General features: G+C 44.9%; 1 protein-coding gene across 2 annotated transcripts in view; it reads left to right on the forward strand.

Annotated features, from left to right (window-relative positions):
• The window catches only part of Bcat (Branched chain amino acid transaminase), an 84,777-nt gene that overhangs the window by 51,505 nt on the left and 11,022 nt on the right, over positions 1-22,250 (forward strand). For both annotated transcript variants that reach the window (XM_069337234.1, XM_069337235.1), the window contains exons 6-7: positions 4,908-5,022; positions 14,442-14,596. In XM_069337234.1, the coding sequence (XP_069193335.1) occupies positions 4,908-5,022; positions 14,442-14,596 (270 nt within the window). The remainder of the gene's footprint in view (positions 1-4,907; positions 5,023-14,441; positions 14,597-22,250) is intronic.

Consider the following 22,250-nt stretch of genomic DNA (forward strand, 5'->3'; position numbering starts at 1 on the left):
CAGTCACAGAGCACAAAGAATTTCAGTCCAAATCGGTGACGTTTTGAGGGAATATACTGCTTGAAGGCAGCACGTCCTTTGAAAAGCACAAGGGATTCATCAATAACCAGCTTCTGAGCTGGTACGTAGTAATCTCGGAACTTTCCAATCAGGTCATTTAGCACGTGCCTCACCCTCCAAAGCCTATCATCCTGTGTCTCGTCTGCATTATTTGCAAAATGAATGCACCGTAGGATCAACAGAAATCTGTCTCGGGACATATATTTCCCGAACAATGGTGTTGGAACAGCGTTGTCTTTGCTCCAATAATCTGAAATTACGTGTTTCACACAATGTTTCATCAACATGCAAATTGCGAAAAACACATACAGTTCACCAACAGTTGTCTCTTTCCAATGCTGTAGTCGTGAAAATTCTGAAACTTCCTCATCTTCAATGAGATCAGCCGCAAGTCTGTTCGTTTCGTGAACAATGTGTTCCATGAGCGGCTCATCGAAATATGCAGTAAAGAAGTCCATTTCACACATTTCGTCACCAGTATCAGGGAAAAGATCTGTAATTCCCACATATCTGTTGTCAAAGTCGGGAATTTGTGGAACAAAATCTTCCCCATCACTCCACACACACAAACCTGCTGCCTTCCGAGAGCCATTAGCTGCACCACGCGAGGAATCTGGGGACCAGGAGCTGAAGCAGGCATTGTAACAATAGGGGCAGGAAGGATAGATGAGGAAAAAGATTTGGAACATGAGGGAATTTGTTCCTCATTGTCGTCATATTGTCCCATGCGGCGGCGCTTGGCTGGGCGGGCAGCTGATGCGGCGAAACTTGTACTTGTAGGAGGCCTCGTAGCCTGGTGGATAGCGCGCAGGACTCGTAATTCTGTGGCGCGGGTTCGATTCCCGCACGAGGCAGAAACAAATGGGCAAAGTTTCTTTCACCCTGAATGCCCCTGTTACCTAGCAGTAAATAGGTACCTAGGAGTTAGTCAGCTGTCACGGGCTGGTTCCTGGGGGTGGAGGCCTGGTCGAGGACCGGGCCGCGGGGACACTAAAGCCCCGAAATCATCTCAAGATAACCTCAAGGCACTAGCAGCCGGGGTAAAACTATTCTCCGATTCTTCATCACTAAAACCTGAGAAAGATTCACTTGTTTCAGACTCGTCGATCATATCATAAACGTGCAATGGTATAGATGAATGACGTCCTTGGGCGCGAGGTGGTGTTGAGTGGTGTTTAGAAATAACGGGTAACTCGTGAGGCATCCTCACCCTCGTGGCACCCACATGTTCACCCTCACTATCCGCTGTTTCGATTTCTTCTGGCTGGGTATAATCTTCATCTATATCTGAGTCGTCAATATCAGATTCGTCAACGTCCTTGAAAAATTCATCTGCAATTTCGTCTTCGGTCAAAGACTGCGCGGCGCGGTGCGCTGAGCGAGGTCGCACGCTGGGTCGTGATGCGCTCGCCATGGTGTCTGGCCACTAAGGCTTGTGAAACAAAGGAGGCCTGCTCTAGATTTTTTTCAAAATGGCGTCTGTTTACAATCGCCCCTGGCTACAGTATGGGTGACCCCTTTACACCACGGGACGTTTGAATCGTGCCTGGCACCCTTTGGCGTATATATACGCCATGCGAATGGTGGGACATGTTACTCATGGCGTATATATATACGCCATGTGCAGTTTAAGGGTTAAAGTCCCTCCTCATTATAGGATTTGTTTCAGAAAAGTAACATCTGGGGAGCCAATGAGAGGGGCTCCATACCCGACCTATTCCAATCCTGCCTGCGTAATTTTGGGGTTCAGTGCTTGTGGGTAGCCCGATCCACAGGTGACCCGGGCCACTATCTGTGTGGTTGCTAGACACATTTACATTAAGGTTGCTTGCCCTTGGCAACAGTGGATTACCTTGTTTGCCTTAGCTAATTTATATCAGTCATTTATTTTGTCACCTAACATTTCTGATGGGATTTGTTTGTCACTTTTGCGTACATCCCCAAGCATCCACGACCTCATGGAGAGTGCCTGGTTCTGGTTCTGACTCTGAGGCCTGGTGTAGTTCACAAATCTAGGACCCATCAAAAAATGGTATTGCTGTACATTACATTCAACACTTGATATGGGGTAGAGTATTTGGTAAATTTGCTATTTGCAGTGAATGACTGTTATTCGGAAGGCGAAAGCTACTGCCTGTTACAGAGAAATATTTAGGCCTTTTCTTTTAGCTAGCTAGTGACCAAGATATAGTGTATGACTCAAAGTTAATGTACTCTTTTCCATGTAGATTTTAAAAATCATGAAGGGTAAGAAATGTATTTTACACATGTAATACAGTTGCATACAGTGTAGTACAGTTGCACACAGTGTAGTACAGTTGCATACAGTGAAGTACAGTGGTACCTTGGCTTATGACCAGAGACGGTTCGTAACCTGAAAATTTGTAAACCGAAGTGAATTTTCCCATAAGAAATAATGTAAATTGAATTAATCCATTCCACACTCCTAAAAATATTAACTTCAAAGTAAATTTTATACCAAATTTACCCAAATCTTTAGTACTAAAGTATGTACAAGTTATTGCTGACCTTTATTGAAGACTCTTGTTGGCATATGGAAGACGGTGAGGAGGATGGGGGAACAGGAGGAGGAGAGGTGTTAGTGTTACGGCCCTCTCGGGACGCAACGGGGTTCTCACTCTGATGTTGTTAGAGGAAGATATAAGTATCCGTTCCCAAGCCAGTAGTGGCTATCGAGGGATGAGATCCGTGACGTAAGTAACTTAAAGGGAGTAGGGAAAGAAAGTTAAGAACTTAATATTATATAATGTTCACCATCACCATTTAAATATATAAAAGTAAAACGTACACAAGGGGGAGGGGTATTAACACTTTACAAAGGGGATCAACACTGTAGTCTTCTGCTGGAGACTATGGATCCTCGAAGCTAGGTGCTGAGTCCGCGGTGCTTTCTTCGTGGCCTCAAGACGTGTCCTCTGAGAACGCCGAGTCTACCCTGGCCACAGGTCAGCCACAACACAGGTCCACTGGGGGCACCGTCGTGGAGGCCGTCAACCACACGTCCAGCAGGTCTGCTGGCAGGTACTGAGCCACCAAGGCTGGTACGGCCACTCCACGAACGATAAAAGGGGTACGCCCTAGACAGGAGTCTCGTGTGATATCACCAATCACCCTCCTGTCCTCAATACCCCAGTGGATTATCGTCTCCAACCGTCGGTCCCGGGTAAATCCTTTAACTGCCACTCCAATGGCAGGCTAACACACCACAGTGTTCTTCCGGGGGGACGACGTCACAAAAGCTGCAGCAAACTTCACTGTATGGAGACTGGCTGCCTCGGGTAGACTGACTCCACCTTCAACACAGTGGTCCCAGGTCGGCTCTGTAAGCAGACACGTCATCAATAACAGAGACACTAAAACACCACACTTACTGCCTCAGATACAAACGCCCGACATATCCACTCCATAGATGGCGCTGTCGTCGGAGCACCACCTCACCAGAGGTCAGGAGCGGCGGTGTTGAGCGCTGAACCAGACTGGAAACTGGTCCTCGAGGCCAGTACACGCTGTCCTCACTAGGTGTCGTCGTTCGTTTGGCGGGGGTTTCGGGAGCTGACCCACAGATGGCGTGTTTGTCACTGCTCCAGGCTAGGACGCTGGATCCGGGTTCGTAACAGTTAGTGTTTGGAAGGGGAGTCCCTTCCATTATAACCTCAGGCACTGATGACTTCTCTGGGGTACTCTGTCTCCTACGGTTTGCAGGAGTACTACTAGGACCTGCTTGTGGCTCACTGCTTGCTTGTCTTACTAAGAATCTGTCTAAAGAAACTTATTTTTCCCTACATTTTAACACTTGTCTCTATTGACACATCACAATGTCATTTAAAAGGTCAATGCAACAACCTGCTACAGCTTTATCTGGGCGAGTTTTTTCAACAACACTTTGCAGTTCTTCCCATACTTCACACATTTTCTTAATGAGGAAGGGACATCCTCTACTGCCTCTACTCTCAACTATTTTCTTAGGTTGAACCTTACCACTGACTTTTTTGGGACCCATGACGAGATATATAATAATTAATTATATATTCAAATACCCAAAACTCCAATCAACACTGAAATTCTTTACAAAGAATTCAGGCGCGATTGTCACTAGGTGGGAGGGACTGGTAAACTGAGGCGCGGTCACCGTGCCACCATGCACTAGGTTGGCCATACACGTATCAACAAACTACTTTACCAGAGGCAAAGTTTGTAACCAATTCGGATTTTATGAAGAAATTGGGCTCGTAACCCGAAAAGTTCATAAAGAGGGGCATTCGTAAGCCAAGGTGTCACTGAACAGTTGTATGCAGTGTAGTAAAGTTGTATGCAGTGTAGTAGAGTTGTATGCAGTGTAGTAGAGTTGTATGCAGTGTAGTAGAGTTGTATGCAGTGTAGTAGAGTTGTATGCAGTGTAGTAGAGTTGTATGCAGTGTAGTAGAGTTGTATGCAGTGTAGTAGAGTTGTATGCAGTGTAGTAGAGTTGTATGCAGTGTAGTAGAGTTGTATGCAGTGTAGTAGAGTTGTATGCAGTGTAGTAGAGTTGTATGCAGTGTAGTAGAGTTGGTGTATACAGTGCTGACTCTCAAGCAGGTATTGTGGGTTTCCATCCTCAGGTTGGACCGAAATAGTTGGGCACGTTTCTATTCCCCTGATGCTTGTTATCAGTACATAGGTACCCCTTAGGCAATTGTTGTAGGTTGCATTCTGGGAAAGGTCAGTAGTTGACCTGTGGGAGACCTTGAAACAAGGCTAACAGCTTTCTTGTCCCCAACAATGGGAATTAATTATTTACTGGTAATATGTGTGTATAATATATTTATGAACATTATAAATCATTTCAGAAACAAGCAGAAGCACGATCTCTTCATCAAGTATTGTGGTTATTTGGGCCAGAACACAGAATCACAGAAGTTGGAGCAATGAACATTATGGTTTTCCTAGACAAGGGCAATGGAGGTTAGTCACTATGTTTTTCCACAAAGATTTAGAATAAGGAGTGTTGCATTCCTGTCTGGTCTTCTCCCCCTTCCCGCCACCAATCTTTACACAATATAATTGAGTGGAGAGATTTATAAGGAACTTGAGAAAGTTGTCCTCCAAATGAAAGTCCTTGTGGGGGGGCCTCGTAGCCTGGTGGATAGCGCGCAGGACTCGTAATTCTGTGGCGCGGGTTCGATTCCCGCACGAGGCTGAAACAAATGGGCAAAGTTTCTTTCACCCTGAATGCCCCTGTTACCTAGCAGTAAATAGGTACCTGGGTGTTAGTCAGCTGTCACGGGCTGCTTCCTGGGGGTGGAGGCCTGGTCGAGGACCGGGCCGCGGGGACACTAAAGCCCCGAAATCATCTCAAGATAACCTCAAGATAACCTTATGTGTGAGGCATAACAATTTGCGTCACAACTGCCAAATTAACCCTTAAACTGCGCAAAACATCTTATGATGTGTGACATTGAACTTGGTTTTTAAAATTTTCTGAAACTCTTTCTAATGTTTTGTGCATAATCTACTAGGCAAATGCTCCAACTTTGTCTAAATGATACCAGTGTAACTTGAAAAACAAGAAAATAAAAATTGAAGTTATCGACAATGAATAAGCAGTTCTAATTCATGAATTTACTTGTATGTTATAATAAACATTGTTTGGCATTCGTACTGAAGTGTGTGAAAGTTGTAGGTCATTGTGTGTGGAAATGAAGTCAAGAAAAAATATCCCCAAAAAACAAAATACAGGGATAATTATAATAATTATAATGATTATAATGATTTAGGTAATATATTTAGGGTACACTTTATATAAATAAAAAAAACCTAATCTGGTCACTAGTCATCAAAACAACCTAAAGAAACAAGGAAAGTAGAGTTTGAAATCTGTGAAAAAATCAAAGTCCCAAGTTCTGAGACCTATTTCTATGTTCTATGAACCTATTTCATAGGTTCTGAGACCTATGAGTTCTGAGTTCTATTTGTCGACTAATTTAATTCTGGCTTCATATAGTTAGAGACGAGTATGCATTCTCCAGGATGTAAAGGTTATATTTAACGCGCGTGGCAATATGGACTGGACATATCCCCTCATGCGCCCGGTGTTTTCAGGTGACTGAGCAGCAACACTGAAAAGTGCATACTTTTTTCGCTGTCCTGACCTTAATTTTCGATGTACTGATCTCATTTTTGTACCAAAGTGTTTGCAATAGAATGACCTATAAGAACATATGTATATGTCACCAAAGCATGAATTAAATCGCACAAAAAGCTAAAGAACTACATCGATCACTAGCCGTGAGCTCCAAACAGCGACGAAATGTTTCCATTCTTTTCAGGGTTGTCAACTCCACACTTGTCCTACAGCGTTAAATTTGGTATCACTGTGATTGCAATTAAATTCCCTACACGGACATGTGCATATAAATGTAGAATCATGATCGCGGCCCATACCAAGAGTGTGAAGTGGGTGATTACCCTCACCGTGTCAACAATACAATGGTCTTTCCACTAAGTTACAATACAATGCCATTCTCCCAAATAGGCCATGTGCCTATTAGAGAAAACGGAAATTTAATGGCAAGCATTTTCATACTAACCCCAAGTCGATCGAATAAGAATTGGATTTTATACAAATGCTTTTTAATCGCGCGTAAATTTACGACGCTCTGGCGCCAACTGGACAAAATACCCCTATTTACGTGTCGTTTATTTACGACCCGGGAGCGATAAAGTGATTTATTAATAAAAAATTCAAATAATAAACAGGAAAAAAATCTAAAAATTAAAAAAAAAATCCCCTAAATTTGTTTTTAAACATTGTTGAAAGTAACTGATAATAACATTGGACAATGTATTTTTATTATATATAGCAAAATAGAGCATAATAACATAACACAAATAATAATGAGTAATTATTATGTATTATTCACCAATGCTATAAAGGCACCAGCTGTATTTGAGATATATATACAAGAGTTGTTACATTCTTGTAGAGCCACTAGTACACGTAGCGTTTCGGGCAGGTCCCTGGAATACGATCCCCGCCCCGAAGAATCATTTTACAACCAAGTACCCATTTTACTGTTGAGTTAAACAGAGGCTACAGTTAAGGATTTGCGCCCAGTAAATCCTCCCCGGCCAGGATACGAACCCATGACAAAGCGCTCGAGGCACTCCCGCACGAGGCAGAAACAAATGGGCAAAGTTTCTTTCACCCTGAATGCCCCTGTTACCTAGCAGTAAATAGGTACCTGGGTGTTAGTCAGCTGTCACGGGCTGCTTCCTGGGGGTGGAGGCCTGGTCGAGGACCGGGCCGCGGGGACACTAAAGCCTCGAAATCATCTCAAGATAACCTCAAGATAACCAGCCTACCGGGGACCTCGAGCCAGAATCTGGCCCCCCCTCAGAGTACTCTGAGGGAGGGGGCCAGGTTTCCCTAGCCAAGGGGGCATTCTGATAGAGAGCAATGCCCCTGGAAAAAAAAACCCTGTGGTTGGGGTTTTTCTTATGTCATTGACTGGGGTTAGGCACCCAGAAAGGTAGGCATAACAAAACAGACCCCACAATGTAAGAAAATTGCAACCAAACACTGAACAGAGAGGCAGAACTCCCTCGACTGCCAATGAAACAAGCAAATGTCACACCTTGCACCAACTCTCCCTCCAATCTGCACCAAAGGCCGATTGGAGGGAGGGTGCCAGGGAGCCTCCGAGGTTCACCCAGAAAATGGCGTTTTATTACATTCAATGCTGGTTTTTTGTGGGGGAGTCCCTCCAGCTCCCTGGAGCTACATAACCAAAGATAAGGAAAAGAGGGACATACCTGGGGAGGCGGCCGCCCCACACTCCTCAACTTGTAGGTGAGATAACTGGCTGCAACCTGCGACCCAAAGCCACATGAACGCTCAGGACCAAGAATGTTGAGCAAATAATGGGAGGCCAGTACTCTGTTCGACCTCCAAAATCCCTGTGCCTGAATGTAAGCCCAAGATATGTTGCTGAAAACGGCAGCCAAAAGAGCAAAATGATGCACATCACGGGGCACGAAAATAGATCGCAGGCTGACTTAGACTTAATAACCCTGCAGAAGACCTGGAGGACTCGAGCCCCTGGAACAGGGAACAAGGGAAACCGGATCAACCCAAAGCGCAACCCTGGCCACAGAAGCCAAAGTGGCACAGGTAATGGCGAAGAGCTACAAACGGACACAACACAGAATGCACCCCTGGCCTGACCAAAGGACCACTCCGGAAAGCAGCAGACACATTTTTCCCCACAAAAGAAACGGCTGCAAAAGAACAAACCTACCACCATGACCAAAGGAGCTGAAAGCCCTGCACCAGAGGAGAGCATGCAACTCCCCGACTCAAACCCCAAAGCCTAATGCCAACAGGAAAAAGCTTTAGAAAAACAATCATGAACCAAAGGGGCCATGAGCAGGCGGGAGGTGCACGAGACAGCTTGCAAAACATCGACGCTGAACGCAAGCTGCAGCGGCTCCGCCAGCGCCGTACGATACGAGGCGACAGTTTTTGTCATAAGCCTGGAACAACCACGAAAGGAAGGACAAGGCAACGCTATGCGAGACAGAAGTTCACCTATTCAGAGACAAGAAATAAGGAAAGGACCACCAGGAAACTTCATTCTGTTGCCGAGATGAGGCACGCAGGTGGGACATATTCAACGAAGCCACCTGTGCACCATACAAGTGATGATAGACCTGAGTCAGAGCCCAGACGCAAAGACTCGAGGAGAAGAGCGAACCAGCTACGTACCGGGCTGGACCGATCTGCTGAAAGAGGCTGAGCTGCGGGAAGACCCTCGGGTTAGGACACTGAGCCAGCAGCGCCTGAAGCCAAGGCTGAGCTGGCCACCAAGAAGCCAGAAGGACAACTCTTCCCCTGGTAAGTCTCCAAGAGAGCCACGACCTGGAGCAACAGCTGAACCGGGGAAAAGAGGTACAGGTAACCCTACCTGGCCCAGTCCTGCCTGAAGGCATCGACCCTGACGGCCTCGCAGTCAGGGAAGGGCGCCACTTGTAACGGGAGATGCTGCGACCATGCTGACGTGAAGAGGTCCACTTCTGGAGGCCCACATGTCCAGTAGAGCCAACTGAACGAGTTGGCATCGACCATCCATTCCATGGACAGGGGAATAAACTGGGACAGGCCATCTGCCAGGATGTTGGACACCCCCAAACGTGAATGGCCACGAGAGCCAAACCCCAAGAACTCGGCAGAAGAGTCACCCAAAGCGACCAGCCCCATAGAGCCAAGGACCGCATCGAACCCCTGCTGTTCATGCAGTGAACCTCCAGGGAGCAGTCTGAATGTTGCCGGATCGTCAATCTGCGTGCGACCCGAACCCTCTGAAGCTACATTCACACTGCCGCGAACTCCCGCATCGTGCTGTGAGTCAGACAGGAGGACGGATCCCACCGTCCTTGGCTGGCCTGGTGAGCACTGGTCACAAAGCCCCTGTAAAACCCAAAGAGGAAGCCGGTGATGCAGCAACCGACACAACGATTGAGAGAGAGGCAGAAGGGACATCCTCAAAAGAACCTAACAGCCGACGAAGCCAAATCCGACCGGGCAGGTAGACCAATATGGCAAAGTTCAGGCTCCCACACAAACCCTTGAGCAACCGTCTCATAAACCTGGATGAATAGGGATGTGCCAATAAGTGTTCTTGAGGTCCAGGGACACCATCCAAGCACCCGGCTCCAACAGAAGATGGACCTGGGACAGAGTAGTCATCCGAAAGGAGGGGGCAATAAATCCACGTAGTTCAGATGGGACACGTTCAGAATGAACCTGAGGTCTGCGCAGTCCCATTTCAGAACCGGAAACAGGCGGGAAACCCACCTGAGGGACAAGGTCGTTTCGACCATGCCCAAGCGAACCCACTCAGAGATGACCCGACTGAGCGCAGGAAAAGAGGCCCGCCACACCAACCCCGAACTTCCTAGAGGAGGAAGGACCACCCAACGCCACCGCAGGCTGCACAAAACAACCCGAGAGGCCCACAAATTCGTCGGACCAGGTTTAAGCAAACAGAGCGAGCCTCTCCCCCCATTGCCCCATCAATGGGACGAACCATGAAAGAGCCGACACCCTCTTATGGGAACCCAACCTTCGCAAAGAACGACCACTGCGCCAACCAGACGAAGATGGGTCCAAAGAATGCCACAAATATATTTTCAATTATTTGTTCTATATATTTCCAATGCAGTTTTATTTGTTTTTTTAATCATATATGATGCATATTTGTGTCCTTTACAATATGTATACAGTAGAATGTTCATAATGTTCCTTGGAACTGTGATACATGTCGGTAATGTGTCCACAATAAATGTTTATTGTCGCAATATTACTTATTAAAAATTCACTAAAATTACAATATATAGTTTCTCACACTATTTACACAGTAACACACTGTATTACACAGTACTTTAGAAATGAGTAATAATCAATGAAGTAGTCCATGGTACACAGCGCGACTTCGCTCCCGTTGCACCAGGTACAGATAGATTTTCGCTTCCTGTTTCTTCGTTCTGTGTGCTTGCAAATAACGCACTCACGTACACCCTTGACTTTAGTACTTGTAGGTGGTATGTAGCTAAGCTTGTAAATCATAAGGTAGTATTGAAAAGATTATAGGAAAAGATAAATTTGTAAGGTAGTCTTGAAAAGATCGCTTTGTAAGGCCCTACACAGGAAGAGATTCAGCCACCCTCAAAGAGTGTCCGTCAATCTAAGAGAGATTCAGGCATTCTGGAAGAGATTCAGCCAGCCTTAGAGTGTCGTTTAATCTGGAAGAGATTCGGCTATTCTTGAAAATATCTATGGAAACCACTACCATGGAAGCTGCTAACACTGTTCATCTATGCTACTTGTATCAGATGCATCATCACTGATCGCAGAAAATGATTCATCTATGTATCATCTTTATAAATTAGAGATGGCATAGGTGGGCAAGGGTGGCGCTCAGAGCTACAACTGGATACGCTCGCTGTATCGTCCTCATAGGTGCTGTATCACTTGCATCCGACCTTTGTGTTAGGTCCTTATTGCGCCTAGCTTCACCAATATCATGACCCTTATGTTCTTCAAACAATAAGGTTTGAATTTCACCGACAGAGCGTGATCTTTCAACGCCGCATCACGCAGGCGTTTCCGAGCCAGAGGTGCATGCGCCACCCATGGTTACTCACTCGGTACTAACCCAGCCAGCAGCCTTAGGGCATTCTGGTAATTTTTTCCAAGATGGCTGTCTCTCACTGGAGGTCCTAAGAGTCCATTTCGTACACAACCGCGCGCACATTTTAAATGGGTACGAAAAAATCAGGACTCCATTTGCGCAGTCCAGTGGTTAAGGGTTAATGAGGCATGAACCGGGTCTCACAGGAGGTACGCACCATGGGCCTCTCGAACCTCCGCAGAGGAAATCAGAGGTGAAGTAAACTTCTGGAAGGACATATCCGAGAAACCCAAAGGCACCCAGAAACGAATCCTGGGATGAGCCACACCCAACAGTCATACATAGACAGAGGATACAAAAGCCCTGCAACAACAAACCCCGCACAGAATGCACAAAGGCCAGGGCAGGATCAAAAGGAGTCAAAGCACACTAAGTGGACATCCCCCAAGCCTCGGGAACCTCCTACACAGACCCCGGGGCAGAACCCACATCAAAGCCCATTACCCTTGAAGAAAAGGCAGAGTCCAAGGGAAAGGCCTCAGAGAGGCATCTGCTGGGCTGACTCCGAAGCATTGACGAGGAAATTGGGCTAAACATCCGTCCCCGAATCGGAAGGGGCAGCCCCCCAAAGCCACTCGAGCCTCATTACCAGCTAAACCCTGCCCCGGCCTGGAAACCCTTGGACGTTTAGGAGCTGGAAGCAGAGGGGGGGAGGGGGAGCAGGGTGAACCACACCGACCTAGGAAGGAAGCAAGGGCGCAGATGGAATTAAGGTTGAAGTAACCAATGCCCCTAAATCCTGGTCCCTAAAATACAAACAGGACAGCTCCGGGCTTCCAACCGGGCAACCAACCTGGCCCATTGCAACAAAGAATACCTAGCATGCAACCAAGCCACCGCCTGACACCCAATGTCCTCAGACGAGGAATGGGTAAATTGAATAACAAGCGGGGAACATGTCCCGCAAGATTCTGGGGGTAGGTGTCACCAACTCAACAGGCAGCATGGAGGCGGGAAGGATGATCGTCATCACGAGGCAAAGGCGACAAACACCCCTTTGGCATTGCACAAGGTGAAACTGGGCTCGGAAGACACATCCATGGTACCCCCGAGGCCTACAGGGATTTCCAGGGCCCCGGAGGATACGTAAGCCCTATGGGAAGCGCAGGCACTAGGCTTCCCGTAGGGCTTACTAAGCCGGTAAGCCCTGTCTGCAGCAGGCAAACAGGCAACGGGCGTCGCTGTGAAACCTCAGGGCAATTGAGAAGAACTATCAAACCAACCTAAGCTAACCTAATGGAAAGCTAAGTAGACCACCTCTGTCAAGGAAGCGATAATGTACTAAAAACAAACAAACAAAAAGAATCCCGAAGCAACACACTCAGACTAACCGGTCTCCAGAGAGAAACTTCGGCCGCCGCTGAATGCAAATTCTGCTGGCTGCACTGCGCCCCACCCAGCACAAACTCGCTACCTACCTTGGGCAAGATGGGAAGACTAAGACCCCCGGCGAACCCTAAGGGCAAGAACAACAAGCGATGAAGGCCTCAAGACGCGAGTGAGACCCAAACGACCCAGGGGAAGATAACTCTGAATTGCAAGGGAAGTACTTATTGGGCACCTAGGGAAGGGAACCCTAGGTGCATGCAGCCCAATAGACTTGTAGGAACACCTGCCCACCACACACACAGCCAGCAAAGCCATAGACGCAAAGCATGACAAAAGCTTGAGGCTAGAAAGGACTTCCGACACCTGGCACATCATTTGACGAACTGGGGGTAGTGCGACCTGCTTGCCTTAGAGGGGGGGGGTCCCTCCTCCTTCTCGGGGGAAAGTGAGGCACTAACGAGCGGGTGCGCTAGTTGGATGACGTGTTGCTTGTTTCACTGTTTTCTATTGGAGGGAGTTCTGGGCTTCTGTTCAGACATAGATTGCAATTTTAACCAGTTAGAGGTTTGTAATGGTTCTCCTACCTTTCTGGATCCCTTCCCTGGTCAATGGCAGACATGACAAACTCTAAATGTAGAAGCCGACGACATGTAGAACCATCCTGCCTCATATGGCCATTGCTTCCTATGCCTCTCTGAGGGGGGGGGGTCAGTTTCTGATTCGTGGCCAGAACCACGAGCACTTGATAGGTAGGCACTCGAACTCCCGTGACCGATGGCACCAAACTGAAATGGCACATGTCAATTTGATAGTGTCAGGGAGTCGATTGGCCCCCCCCACCCCTCAGAAAATGTATTTTTGTTCATATTTTTGGATGTGTGAAATGAATTAATTCAATTTACATTATTTCTTGTAGGAAAATTTGATTATGTATGAATATTTTGGTTATGTTGCATTTTTTGGAACAGATTAAATTTGTACACCAAGGCACCACTGTACAATAGGAGTCACCACGGAGACTGCAATAAGCAGTCTCCGTGGTGTAGTGGTAAGACACTCGCCTGGCGTTCCGCGAGCGCTATGTCATGGGTTCGTATCCTGGCCGGGGAGGATTTACTGGGCGCAATTCCTTAACTGTAGCCTCTGTTTAACGCAACAGTAAAATGTGTACTTGGATGAAAAAACGATTCTTCGCGGCGGGGATCGTATTCCAGGGACCTGCCCGAAACGCTACGCGTACTAGTGGCTCTACAAGAATGTAACAACTCTTGTATATATCTCAAAAAAAATATATATAACATAATATATACTGTATATATACAGCTACAGTGTATTATTTTGTAATTAATCATAGTACAACATAGTTAATACAAAAAATATAGTACAGTAACTTCTGTACTGTACAATAGGTACAAAAAAATTATTGATATGCTGATCCTGAGAAGCTGTCTTAGTTGTCACCCTCTACAATGTCTGAATCTTTATTATATATGTTCAATTAATAGTTAAATAAAAAGGTAATTTTATTAAAATTGTACATACACATTGTGTACAATTTATTTCTATCGTGCTTGTGTTAATTTGTTACTTATGCATGTGTGTTCCAGAATGACACCCACATATTGGGCGATTGTTTTCCTACTTTGAGCATAACTGAATATACATTGCAATCTTGTTGAAATGGAATGAACAAATTAACTCGTTTCTAAAAGTGAACTAAAATGCTTGGTTGCCAAAGGATTAATGAATGCAGTGTAATAGGATAATGACAAAATATTGAGTTTATTCTAAATTATTTTCCAGAGAAAGAACTTGTGACACCACCCCTTGATGGCTTGATTCTTCCTGGTGTGACTAGAGATTCTATTTTGTCACTGACACGACAGTGGAATGAGTTTACAGTGTCTGAGCGGGATATAACAATGAGTGAAATCATTCAGGCAGAAAGTGATGGAAAGGTATGTTAAAAAATTCCATTTATCACCGATAAGATTTGATTCAGTAGAAATATAATTGGCAAGTTTGTGATGTGCTATTGTAAATATTAAAACATTTAACTCTAAAAATATTTAAGTCGAAATGTGAATCTGATTTGTATGGAAATATTGTTATTTTAGGGGCACCTTGAGAGGCTCCACAGAGCTTAGGCACTGGCACCTTGGGCTAAGCCTGACCTCCTGGTTTTATTTTATCTAACTGGTTGGTTTCTTCAGTTTTGGCCTTACTTCTAATATCCAAGATCCTTTTTATTCTTTTAAAGAGCTAGATTCTGATCCTAGCTTTGAGTAGGTCAGCACAAATCTTGGAGGCCTAGTACCATCCTGAGGCTGTGTAATTACCCAAGTGTAATTACCTAAGTGTAGTTACAGGATGAGAGCTACGCTCGTGGTATCCCGTCTTCCCAGCACTTTTTGTCATATAATGCTTTGAAACTACTGACGGTCTTGGCCTCCACCACCTTCTCCCCTAACTTGTTCCAACCGTCTACCACTCTGTTTGCGAAAGTGAATTTTCTTATATTTCTTCTGCATCTGTGTTTAGCTAGTTTAAATCTATGACCTCTTGTTCTTAAAGTTCCAGGTCTCAGGAAATCTTCCCTATCGATTTTATCAATTCCTGTTACTATTTTGTATGTAGTGATCATATCACTTCTTTTTCTTCTGTCTTCTAGTTTTGGCATTTAATGCCTCTTAACCTCTCCTCGTAGCTCTTGCCCTTCAGTTCTGGGAGCCACTTAGTAGCATGTCTTTGCACCTTTTCCAGTTTGTTGATGTGCTTCTTAAGATATGGGCACCACACAACCGCTGCATATTCTAGCTTTGGCCTAACAAAAGTCGTGAACAATTTCTTTAGTATATCGCCATCCATGTATTTAAAAGCAATTCTGAAGTTAGAAAGTGTGCCATAGGCTCCTCGCACAATATTCTTTATGTGGTCCTCAGGTGATAGTTTTCTATCTAGAACCACCCCTAGATCTCTTTCTTTATCAGAATTCTTTAAAGATTTCTCACATAATATATAGGTTGTATGAGGTCTATGTTCTCCTATTCCACATTCCATAACATGGCATTTGGAATGTTTGTGTACGGTTGAGGTTGCTCCCTATCGGGGACGCTTTCCCAAATGTAAGGTAAAAGTTCCCTTATTCCCTGCACGTAGTGACGAGATCCCCCTCTTAACACTCTTAAGACAGAGAGTCCTCGCCACACAATAAAAAACCAGCGTTGAATGTAATAAAAAGCCATTTTCTGGGTGAGACCTGGAAGCTCCCCGGAGCAATCCAGGCTGTTATGGATATACAGTATGAGACTTCTGCATCAATGTGAATTGAGTTCTAGGCCTACCGGGGACCACAAGCCAGAACCTGGCCCCCTCAGAGAGGCACGAGGAGCAATGGCCTATAGAAATGCACATGTGGTTATGGAGCATTCTATGTCTGCCATCGACCGGGTCAGGCATCCAGAAAGGTAAACATCCCAAAACACTCCTATTCTTGTTGAAACTACTATTGAAAGCCAAATGAAAGTAATGACCATTTGTGTAGCAAAGTTGTATGTCTTGAAGGTTTAGTGAAAGACTTGCGCAAGGATAAGAATCAATTGGAAACAAATTGCAAAGCCGTGGAAGAAGAAAATAAACTATAAAAAATAGCTTTGTAAGAAGTTAAAGCAATTTTAAACATAATGACTACAATAGGTTAGGTAAGGAAATTCAACAGGAGAAACAGCTTTTGTCAGCACAGATGGAGGAAGTTACATAGGGAATAGAACAGTGCAAGAAAGATATGCAGCTCACTTATGCACAAGTGGCCAAGGAGAAGGAAAAAATTGAAGAAGCAGTAAAGGAAACCAAACACTGCAGCAACCAAGATAAAACAAACATTAGGCTGGAAGTGAGAAAAGAATTGACATCTAACCCGAAGTTGGTGCAAAACCCAGTTGATCAGAGTAAGTCCCTGATAATTTTTGGTTGCAAAGAAAAGGATATAACATCTTGGTCAGAAAGAGCTGTAGAAGAAGCGAAAGTAATAGATAAAATTATTGGCCTCGTGGAAGGTCTTGCTACCATAGAGAATGTGTGCGACTACAGGAGAATAGGCAGATATGTAAAAGGGAAAGATCGACCTTTGAGGATCACTCTAAACAGTGCCAGATGGATGGAAGAAGTACTAAGGAATGCTATAAAATTACAAAGTGATGAGGATGGGAAAGTGTGGTCATTAAGACGAGATCTTTCAAGAGAAGACAGAGAAGCTGAAACTAAACCTCGTAGAGGCAAAGCGTCTAAATGAGAGCAGAAACAAAGAAGAAATCAATTCTGTTTTCTACAAAGTGATAGGGGTAGCCAGGCCTGTAAAATGGTACATAAAGGCAAACCAACAAAATTGCATGTGAGAGGGGTAGTGAAGAATAAGGAGAGGGGGAAACATGTTCCTGAAAATAGTATACACCAACATATATGGAGTGAGATCGTAGATACTGGAGTTATGTGATGTAATACAGCTAGACATACCAGACAATGTTGCACTCATGGAGACAAAACTTGAAGATGTTATTTTAAATTAGGTCATATTCCCAAGGGGCTACTCAATTTGGAGACGGGACAGAAAAATTAGGAAAGGTGGTGGCGTTGCTGTGCTGGCGTAATAGCACTAGAAATCTGCCATGAGGATGCTAGACTAATGATCATAAATGCATATAGTCCACCGCAAAGCAACACATGGACAAAGGAGGAGCTAGATAGTAAACGAGAAGGTCTTATAACAATAATGAGAGAGATTATAGCAAGAGCAGATAAAGATAGATCATGACTGTTGATAGTCAGCAACTTCAACTTGAAATCCATAGACCGGAGTCGGCGGCGCCGTGTACAAAACATTGGACACGTGATCCTGTGGTCCCGGGTTCGATCCCGGGTGCTGGCGAGAAACAATGGGCAGAGTTTCTTTCACTCTGATGCCCCTGTTACCTAGCAGTAAATAAGTACCTGGGAGTTAGTCAGCTGTCACGGGCTGCTTCCTGGGGGTGGAGGCCTGGTCGATGAATGGGCTGCAGGAACACTAAAGCGCCAAAATCATCTCAAGATAACCTCAAGATAACCGGGAAGCATATGAAGCTAGAACAGGGGATTATTGGATCTGTAGACCTCATCCTAGAAACATTCTTGTATCAACATGTTAAACAAGCTAAAAAGATGAGGGAAGGGGATGTTCCCTCCATGCTAGATTTGATATTTACCAGGAAGTATAAAAAGAGATTTGACATTCAGTACCTTCCTTCCTTGGGTAAAAGTGACCATGTCTTTTAGGGAATAATGTATGCAATGCGTTATAATCTGGAAGAAAATAAGGAGGTTGAAGCAGTTGAAAAACCTGACTTCAGGAGAGGACACTATGGCAAACTTAGAAAAATTTTTTGTGAGTATAATTGGACAGACTTGTTGCTAGGCAGGGAAGTAAATGAGATGCATGTCAAGTTTTGTGAAATATATGATAAAGGCACAAAAAAATTTATATCAAAGCAGAGATGCAGAACTAGGAAACAAGACTGGTTCGACAGAAATTGCGAGAGGGCCAGAGATCAAAAGACACAAAATGGAATCAATATAGGAAGAGGCCAAACCCCCAAACATACCAGCGATACAAAGATGCGAGAAACATCTACACGTAAGTGAGGAGAGAGGCAGAAAGAAATTTTGAAAAAAAGGATTGTGGACAAATGTAAAACAGAACCAGGTCTATTCTATAAATTCATAAACAACAAATTGCAGGTAAAGGATAATATTCAGAGGTTGAAAATGGGAAATAGATTCATGGAAAATGAAAAAGAAATGTGTGAAACATTAAATGGAAAGTTCCAAAGTGTGTTTGTACAAAATGAAATCTTCAGGGAACCAAACACTAAGAATTCCAGAGAACATCATAGAGCACAGAGGTGTCTAGAGACGAAGTAGAAAAAATGCTCAAGGAGCTAAGAAAGAAAAAAGCAGTTGGTCCAGATGGAGTTTCACCATGGTTTCTGAGAGAATGTGCACCTAAGCTCAGCATTCCACTTAAACTGATTTTTCAGTCATCCCTGTGTAACAGAGTTGTAGCTGATGTGTGGAAAAAGGCTAACATCGTTCCAATCTACAAAAGTGGCAGCAGGGAAGACCCCCTCAATTGTAGACCTGTATCATTGACAAGTGTAATTGTCAAAACTTTGAAAAAATAATTATAATTAAATGGGTAGAATACCTGGAGAAAAACGATATAATATCAGACAGACAGTATGATTTTCGATCTGGAAGATCCTGTGTAACAAATTTACTGTTTCTATGATAGAGCCACAGAGATTTTACAGGAAAGAGATGGTTGGGATGACTGCATCTATCTGGACCTATAAAAGGCTTTTGACAGAGTTCCACATAAGAGGTTGTTCTGGAAACTAGAACATATTGGAGGGGTGACAGGTAAGCATCTAACATGGATGAAAAATTTCCTAACTGGTAGGAAAATGAGGGCCGTAATCGGAGGCAATGTATCGGATTGGAGGAATGTCACAAGTGGAGCACCAGAGGGTTCAGTTCTTGCACCGGTAATGTTCATTGTCTACATAAAAGATCTACCAGATGGAATACAGAATTATATGAACACGTTTGCTGATGATGCTATGATAATAGGGAAGATAAGAAACCTAGATTACCTAGGCCTGTTACCTAGAGCCTGTTACCTAGCAGTAAATAGGTACCTGGGTGTTAGTCAGCTGTCATGGGCTGCTTCCTGGGGGTGGAGGCCTGGTCGAAGACCGGGCCGCGGGGACACTAAAGCCCCGAAATCATCTCAAGATAATCTCAAGATAGATGATTGTCATGCCCTTCAAGAAGACCTGGGCAAAATAAGTATATGGAGCAACACTTTACAAATGAAATTTAATGCAAATAAATATCATGTTATGGAATGTGGAATTGGAGAACATAGACACCCACACAACCTATAAATTATGTGAGAAATATTAAAGAATTCTGAGAAAAAAAGGGATCTAGGGGTGGTTCTAGATAAAAAACTGTCACCTGAGGGCCACATAAAGAACATTGTGCGAGGAGCCTATGCTACACTCTTTAACTTCAGAATTGCTTTTAAATATATGGATGGTGAAATACTAAAGAAAATGTTCACAACCTTTGTAAGACCAAAGTTGGAATATGCGGTGGTTGTATGGTGCTCATATCTTAACACTTTCGCGCTATCCGGACGCATCGGCGCGTCCCGTTTCGTCTAACGCAAACGCATAGTGGACATAAAGTTGAGTCCTCTTTTGAAATATTTGTATAAAATTCAATTTTTATCCGATTTACTTTGGGTTTGTTTCAAACTGCGCGCTATGAGGCTCTCTTTCTCACCACTAGGCTGCATGGTACAATAAGTTCATGAAAGGTGTGGATAACTTCGATCAAATGGTATTTTGTCCCAAACGGGTTGCAGGTGGGTGACTTTAGCCGTTTATACTGGTAATGCTTCCCCCATATCATGTATTATATGCATATGTCTGTTTAGGGAATTTTATTCCGATCAATATACAACCAAAAATAACTGTGTGCAACAAGTATAAACTTGACAAACATAACAAAAGTAAAAACATTTCGTGTGTGTTTGACGCTCACTGATATGTTCCAGCGTTGTTTTATATTTGGCGCTATTCTAACTTACGCTTTGTTGATATTTGTTACCTATGGGCACATAGAACATTCTATTGTGAACACATTGACACAAAAATGAATGACGTACATAGAAAATTATTGTCATGAGAGTGAAATAAGTATAAACTTTCAATGCGCCGTGCGTCGTCCCGTCACCGATACCGGGTAACAATTTCACCTCTTCGCACACTCTTGCAGGCGAGCCGCATCATTATTCTACGCTTATATTCATATCACCGTGTTGGGAATTTCATTGCGAGTCCATTGATACCAAAATTAACGCTGTAGAACAAGTGTGGAGGTGATTACAATCCCAAGAGTAAAAACATTGTTGCTGATGGGCGCTCACGGCGAGTCATCTTCGTAGTTATTTATTTGGTGCTGGTATCCCTATACGTTTCGTGACTTTTTTTACTGATGTTCTTCTAGAGAATTTTATTGCGAACACGTTGGTACCAAAATGAAATACGTAGCATGAGAACTAAGGTCAGAAGAGTAAAAAGAGTATACACATTTTTGTTTTTACGCTTAAGCGATAAAAACGCAGCGCGCACATTCGGTTGGCTGAGTGACCTTTGCGGAGAGCGCGAAAGTGTTAAGAAGCATATCAACAAACTGGAAAAGGTGCAAAGACATGGCACTAAGTGGCAGTGTTTTTTTTTTTTTTCTGTCCTTCCTTTTCTTTCTGTCCCTTCTTAGGTGGCTGTGTTTGTTGGTGTCGGCTTGTCCTTCCCATATGGTGGCTGGGGGCCATCATCTTGCCACATACTGTTGCCTCGTATTGTACGGTGCTGGTGGAGCCACTTCAGCTTGCTGTCGGTCTTGCTGTAATGTCTGCGCTGTTTCGCAAGCTGTCATGCATTGTTTCACCTCTGGCCTGCTCATGCGCTGCCTGACCCGTCCTGGTCATTGGACAGTGTGCTCTCTTTTCTCCTCGGTTTGTTGTGGCCATTTCGGTTCAGGATTGGTTCTCGATGGCTCTTTTTTCTGTTGGCATTGGCCTCTGGGGGTCGGGTCGGTGAGCTTCATGCTCTCCTGCGCAGGGGTTTCTGCTCCTTCGGTCGTGACGATAGCTTTGTTCTTCTGCAGCCGTCTCCTTCCTTTCTGGTAAGGAATGAGACTGCTGCTTTCCGGAGAGGTCCTTAGGTTGTTGTGATGCTTGTTTGTTCAGGCTGGGGGTGCATCATGTTTTGTGTCCGGTTGTGGCCCTCCGCCGTTATTTGCGCGCCACGGCTTCTGTGTCAGGGGACGGGCTTTGGGCTGATCCGGTTTTCCTTCTAACCTGTTCCCGGGTGCAGGTCTCCCAGGTCGTCCGCAGGCTTCTTTGGGCTAGCCAGCCTGAGGCCTACCCCTGTGTCCATGATGTTCGTACATTTGCTGCTCTTGCTGCCATCTTTTGGCAACATGTCCTGGGCTGACATTCGGGCGTGGAGTTTTTGGCGGTCGAACAGGGTCCTGGCTTGTGGTACCTCGTGTACGTTCCTGGGCCTAGTTGGACCTGTGTCGCTTTGGGTTGGCGGTGGCAGCCAGTTGTCTCGACTTCAAGTTGAGTGGTGAGCAGAGTCCACCTCCCGGGTATGTCCCTCTAATTTCCTCTGTTGGGTAGTTGGCCCCGGGGGAAGCTGACGGGGCTCCTCCCAGAAAACCAGCATTGAATGTAATGAAATGCCATTTTTCTGGGCGAGACCCGGAGGCAACGTGTGATGTCATGCTCATTTGCTTGTTTCTTTTGGAGTTCTATCCACTTGTTCGGCTTTTGGTAGCAATTTTCACCAGAATAGGGGCTTGTTTTGGGACGCTTACCTTTCTGGGTGCCTGACCCTGTCGATGGCAGACATAGAATGCTTCCAACCACACAGGGGTTTCTATAGGCCATTGCTCCCCTTGCCTCATCTGTGGGGGCCAGGTACTGGCTCGTGGTCCCCGGTAGGCCCA

Source organism: Procambarus clarkii, chromosome 37 (genome assembly GCF_040958095.1).
Source record: "Procambarus clarkii isolate CNS0578487 chromosome 37, FALCON_Pclarkii_2.0, whole genome shotgun sequence".
Classification (NCBI taxonomy): Eukaryota; Metazoa; Arthropoda; class Malacostraca; order Decapoda; family Cambaridae; genus Procambarus; species Procambarus clarkii.